A 6,352-nucleotide genomic window follows, 5' to 3' on the forward strand; every position below is an offset into this window, starting at 1 on the left:
TTCTGCCTAGATGATTAACTAGCTATATGTTTTAGACTATATCATTAACTGATTTAGTTTTGAATTTTGTAAATGTGAATAAGTTTGTTAATATCTTAGGCTCGGGTCCCATGGAAGGGGGCTTCCTAAAAAATAGAATAGGAATGTTTTACAGCTGGTGGGCCCATGAATTTCATATTGCTGATTTTTTAGGAATGTTTTAAAGCTGATGGGCCTATGAATTTCATACTATAGATTTTTTAGGAATGTTTTAAAGCTGCAGTTTTTTTAGGAACGTTTTAAAGCTGGTGGGCCCATGAATTTCATACTGTAGATTTAAAGCTGGCAGGCCTATTAACTTTGTAGTGCAGATTCAAATTAAGCTCTTAAATTAAAACAAGTTGGTGGTAAATATATTTAGTTATCTTTTTAAAATTCAGAGGATTGACAAGTGACATAAAATATTCCTAACCTAGTGAGACAATTTCTAGCCCCACCCAATTTTCACATACTTAAAAAATATCTTTTTAAAAAGCCTCTCCATAAGACCCCAGACTTACTCGTCAACTGATTTCAACTTTGTGAATATCCCTGTAAATCCCTGTAAAATTTAAACAGAATGATTTTTTAAACTGACCAACACCGTGCATGTTCGTGATAACATAAAACAAATCGTTGCATATGCTGATATCATACAACTTGAACAAAAAATTAGAGCTTTGTTTTCCTAGCACAACTAAATGACAAGGATTAGTAAGCAGCCTGGCCTATTCTTCATGTTAATGCATTGAAAGGGAGCTTGTATAATAGCCTTTGAAGCATTAAAGGGCACGTAAAATCAGCATTTAATTATGTTTTATCATGTGATCAATGATTATTCCTTTAATTTATAAAATATCACCGTTCAATAAGTTGGGAGACACTATGCTATCAAATTGTTGGTTTCTACACTGGAGCAATTGGTGGCCCACTGTCTATACAAAAACAGGCGGCGTGTCAAATTAATATCGTGTTTCTTGTTTGCAATTTGTTTGCAATTGGGAAGTGCTTAGTAGGAAACTAGACAAGGGAATCAAGAAAAGTTCTATAGTCAAATACACAGAATGTGCTCCTCAAAACATATGACTAAGGAATTAAAAGTATTAAGAATAGGACCACATGATTCATGTTTGCACAAAAGTGGTATAAATATCTACGAATATAATGATGAGTTGCTGGATCCCAATCCATTTCCTAATTTTACTGTTTTAATGTCAAAAAAGATGACAGTTCCTAAAGTGGGGGTTTCTCAATGGCTGGAACAAACAAAGAACACACAAAAGCAGGGAGAAGAACAAGGCATGGCATCTCATGTGCATCCATACATCTTCACCATACCAGAGCCCCTGTGTATTGAAAGGCCAGATGCGTATATACCACAGGTAGTTTCTCTTGGACCATACCATCATCTTAAACTTGAACTGTTTGAGTCTGAAAGATACAAATCTAAGCTTACTATCCAAGTTGAGAAAAAAGCAAAGGGAGGGGCTTTTGAGGATTTGGTTAAAGATCTAACTAATATTGCAGGGGAGATAAGGAATAGCTACAATGATGAAATTGAATGTGGAGATGAAGTATTAGGATGGATGATGGCTCGAGATGCTGTATTTATCCTGGAGTTTATTGGTTGTTATGACCAATATGAAAGCCCTAGAATTCAACAGACAAACCCTTATTTTCAGAACATGGAAGCTGTTTTTCATCCAGAAAGGAAGAGCCCTTTGTTCTTCCCACTTCGGGCGGATATATTTAAGCTGGAGAACCAAATCCCACTTTTTGTTTTGAAAAAAGTTTTGGAATGGCAAACTGGGTCAGATAGTCAAGCTTTAAACACGCTTCAAATGACTATTTCAAGTGCCTGTAAAAATTTCTCCCCTTTCAAGCATGTTGGAGATTCTTATCGTTCTTTTACACGAGAATCCTATAATGATTTGCTTGATGAGAGGCACATACTGGAATGCCTTTATAATTTCATCGTGCCGAAGACAAATCCTGCTCGGAGTAGTGTCACCATCGGAGATGATCATAATGGAATTGTACCGATGAGCGCTGCTTTTAAGTTTCTTCATCAGATGACATCAAGATTTAGGGGTTTTTTGTCCCAAAAATCACGTAAAGCTGACATAAATCTCCCAGCAGCAGCAGAATTACACAGGAGAGGGGTGAAATTTTCTCCTTTCACATGGGCATCCGAAGAGATAAGGTTTGATAGAGCCAGCTCTACATTGTTCCTCCCTTGTATAGAGATGGATTACAAAACAGATGTTTTCTTGAGGAATATGGTGGCACTGGAAGCATTCATGAAGTGGAAAAGTAGAGTGTTTACTTGCTATGCAGACCTGATGGACAGATTGGTCGACACTCCTAATGATGTTGCAGTTCTGAAGAAATATGGTATCATCCATAGTAGTTTAGGAAGTGATAAAGAGATAAGCATTCTATGGAATGGTATCCGCAGATCAATATGGAGGAGCCCATATGATCCTATCGACAATACAATCAATGCTGTAAATGAATATTACAGAAGTAGGTATGGAGTTCTATTTGGTGAACTCGTACAAGAACATTTTTCAAAGCCATGGCGAGCTGCATCAGTGATGGGAGCATGCACTTTGCTCATTCTGACTTTCGTGCAGACATTATTATCATATTTTCAACTTCATCAACAATGTGAATGCAAGTGCACATAAATTCCCTTTACAGTATTTCATGCTTGAGGCTTTAATTCCTGCTTTCTGTAATACATTCCCGGTTGTGAGTTCAAGGCCTAGCCAGTCCAGCTTTGTGTAGGTCATGATCACCACATATATATAAATATAGATATATATTAATTTGGTTGTGCGAGTCTTATGAAGCTTGTGTGGAGCAATGCTTATCCGTCAGAATCTTTGAATTCAAACATGATTTTTTTAAGTTATTGCAAAGTGATAGGCATCCTTTTTAGAGATTTTGTTTTACAATTTTTAGGAATTTTGCACTGCTTTCCCAACAAAGTAACCACCCAGCCTATTAGTGAGATGGTATATCTGCCACATATAAACTAATTTAAAATATCAGCTGAACTACTTATTGTTGCAGAATCAAAGGTTTAATGTATACGTTAAACATTTAAAGACAAGTGAATAACCCTGCAGAGAAGAGAACTTCAATTCATTTTTAACTGTAGTAACCTATTAACATACTTCAAGTTCAGATTAACAAATAATTCATCTCTGTTATTGGCGATTTTAACTTTTGTTAATGATATAATATTCAAATATATTTTGTAAATCTAAATCCTTGATCTGAACTTGATTACATTAATAATATGCTTCCATAACATTCTTAATGGCCCTGTTCGCATGCCCATTCAACCTTAGGGAGCAAGTACTACTTAATACATTAGCTTTCAATTTAAAAGAAATTGCAAGAATAACGATGTCCTGCCTCAAGAGGCCAGTAATTACTACTATTATGTAGCCAGCACCCAAAAAGAACATGATCCAGAAAATGAAAACTAAATGCTTAAAAATGTGTAACTCCTAAAGCAATTTTTTTAATTTTCATTCTCATGGGTTCATTTTAAGCAAATTCTGAGTTGACAGAAATTTTGAATTCAAACAATATTTGTCAACTTTCCTGCAAAGCAATAAGCATACTTTTTGGAGTTTATGTTTTACACTCTTAAGAATTTGTCACTGATTTCTCAACAAAGTTATATCTGCCACATTAAAAATAGTTTAAAGTGCTAGCTGAACTTGTTATTGTTGTAGAATCAAGGTTATATGTCAAAAATTTTAAGGCAACAAAAGAATAACCCTGCAGAGAAGAAAAACTCACACTGCAAAACAAAAATGATGAAAAATCCTTTTTCTGTAATTTGCATTCTAGGTTACTCCCTAAATAAATAAGCATTATTCAGGGATCAGTATTTCATGCACTCAAAACATAAACGATGATGATTTTCAGGGCTTATGAGGGATCCAGTTGCAGGAAGCAGGTTTCTAAGATCTGATGCATTAAAGACGTTTATAAAGAGTATTCTGTGACATGGTTTGTATTATGATCTCAACATTATCTTGCTTTAAAGAAAAAATCTGAGCCCAACCTTACTAGTCAAGCCATAACTGAGAATTTCAATGTCATTTAAGACAAGATAATAGGTATTGACTTTATGGACCTTCGGCACCTAATCACCACTGTATATTCCTATTCTAAGATTGATTTGTGTTTTGGATTGCTTCCACTCTGACCCTTCATATCTAACTAAGAATATATCAATATTCTAGAAAATAAAACTAAAAGCTATGGACCAGAACCCTTATTGTGATATCAACCAAGGTTCAAAACTCCACAGTGGAGTCTCTCTCAGTTTGGAATAACACAACCTACATCTCCTACAACAGCAACAATGCCAACAATAAGGTACCCTGTTTAACAAATCCCCTATAAATTACAGTTACCAAAGTTAGACACCAGATCCGAAACCCTAGAATTCTGAGAATATATCGGAAAACCTATTTCAGATTACATTATATAAATAAAAACATATAAACTTTTAATTGCTGGGCTGAGCAGAGAAATTGGCTGAGAAATGGATTTCCCGCTAGTAGAATCTTAATATTAAGAAAACAAAAGAGGATAATAAAATGCCCCATCGGTTTAGCCCGATTCAATACATCTGGAAAACGCAAATCCAATACAATTTAGGCAAAATCCCACAGGATTTGCTAACTATAATGTTACAATTACTGAGTAAATTTAGCATTGACCTACCGAAAAATTTAGGAATAAAATTCTAACCACGAGGTCACCTGGAAAGCACTGTTGCGATTTTCCTGTTTACAGTGGCTCCATTGCAGTCTGCTAAATCGATGAATTGTGTAAAATAAATTTCTTTCACCTGATACTGTATACATAACGAGAAGATTTCAACCGGTAAGTTGGCCGGGAAATGACGCCGGATTTTTCAGTGGCCAGTTTTTTAAAACCATATCAAATCCTACATTTTTAAATCGAATGAAATCTGTGCATCAAAGCAGTGGCATATCTGATTTTATGGCAAACGACCCTCTACCCCGCATAGATAAAGACGAGAGGGAAAAGGATTTAAGATTTTTAGTTGCCGCTAAAGTCAATATATTTATGCATCTATTCTTTGTTTTTAATTTTTTATTAATTTAATCAATCACATCAAAGAAAACTCGTACTCTTTACGTATTTATTTTTTATATAAATATCAATTTTTTTTCTTTTTATTGATCCATATCACAGATAGTAAGATATAAAATTTATTTTTGTCTTTTTTATATATTTTAATTCATTTGATTCCTTCATTTCAAATCATATTAAATTTATAAAATTAATCAATCACATCAAAGAATTTAAAACTTTGAATGAAACTTCTATTTTTTATGTATTTATTTTTTATATTATACAATTATACAAATATCAAATTTCTTTCTTTATATTAATCCATATCACAAACAGTAGATATAAAATGTATTTTTCTCTTTTTTACCTTACATATTTTGATTCATTTGATTCCTTCATATCAAATCATATTAAATTTATAGAAATATTCCTTTTTAATATTAGATAATTTTTGGTAGATTGTGCATACAATTATTAAAGGGGAGATTTTGGAATTAAATGAGGCAAGGACATATGACATCACCCATGGGGAATTATGTCTTCCTATGTAAGTGTTTACCCTGTGTGGTTCTCAATGGGAGTTAAAAATTAATATGAAAATTAACTTCTTTAAGTACCTTTTTTTTATCTTAAGATTATATTGTTATTTTTAATAATTATATTAAATATATTTAATTATGTATTTATATGACTACAAATCATCTACAATTAATGATTCATATATCAAGTAAAAATTTAAGGGTAAAAATTTAAGATATCTATCATTAATGACTCACATTTAAGATGAGAAAATTAATTTTCTAAGTAATTTTTTTATTATAAAATTATATTGTTGATTTTTAATTATTATTTTTTAAAATGACATTAAATATATTTAATTATGTATTTGTAAAATTTTATTTACTTATTGTTTGTTTTGTAAATATGACTGCAAATCATCTGCAATAATAGTGTACTATTTTTACAAATCCAAAATCCTCTATAAGCACATATGACTCATAACATTTGTGTAGAGGAAAATAAAAAGATTTATTGAGCTTAGATTTGTTTCTTTTTCTAGTTTTCTTTGTGTATTTTATTATTGTTAGATGAATTTACAAAAGAAACAAATTTGATATAATTGAATATTTGAAAATTTATTATTTTTTAATATTTAAATTATTTTATTATTTCTAATAGTTCTAGATTTTTGTATGTAATA

At 32.1% G+C, this 6,352-nt stretch overlaps 1 protein-coding gene across 1 annotated transcript; it reads left to right on the forward strand.

Annotated features, from left to right (window-relative positions):
• The first annotated feature begins 1,105 nt into the window (after positions 1–1,105).
• LOC131037641 (putative UPF0481 protein At3g02645) lies at positions 1,106–2,857 on the forward strand. The gene has a single exon (XM_057969828.2). The coding sequence runs from the start codon at positions 1,230–1,232 to the stop codon at positions 2,706–2,708; it is 1,479 nt and encodes a 492-aa protein (XP_057825811.1). The 5' UTR covers positions 1,106–1,229; the 3' UTR covers positions 2,709–2,857.
• The last annotated feature ends 3,495 nt before the right edge of the window (positions 2,858–6,352 follow it).

The sequence above is a fragment of the Cryptomeria japonica genome, chromosome 11 (genome assembly GCF_030272615.1).
Source record: "Cryptomeria japonica chromosome 11, Sugi_1.0, whole genome shotgun sequence".
Taxonomy (NCBI): domain Eukaryota; kingdom Viridiplantae; phylum Streptophyta; class Pinopsida; order Cupressales; family Cupressaceae; genus Cryptomeria; species Cryptomeria japonica.

Coding starts and splice junctions, on each gene's coding strand:
- LOC131037641 (XM_057969828.2), top strand. CDS start 1,230: ATGTCAAAAAAGATGACAGTTCCTAAAGTGGGGGTTTCTCAATGGCTG.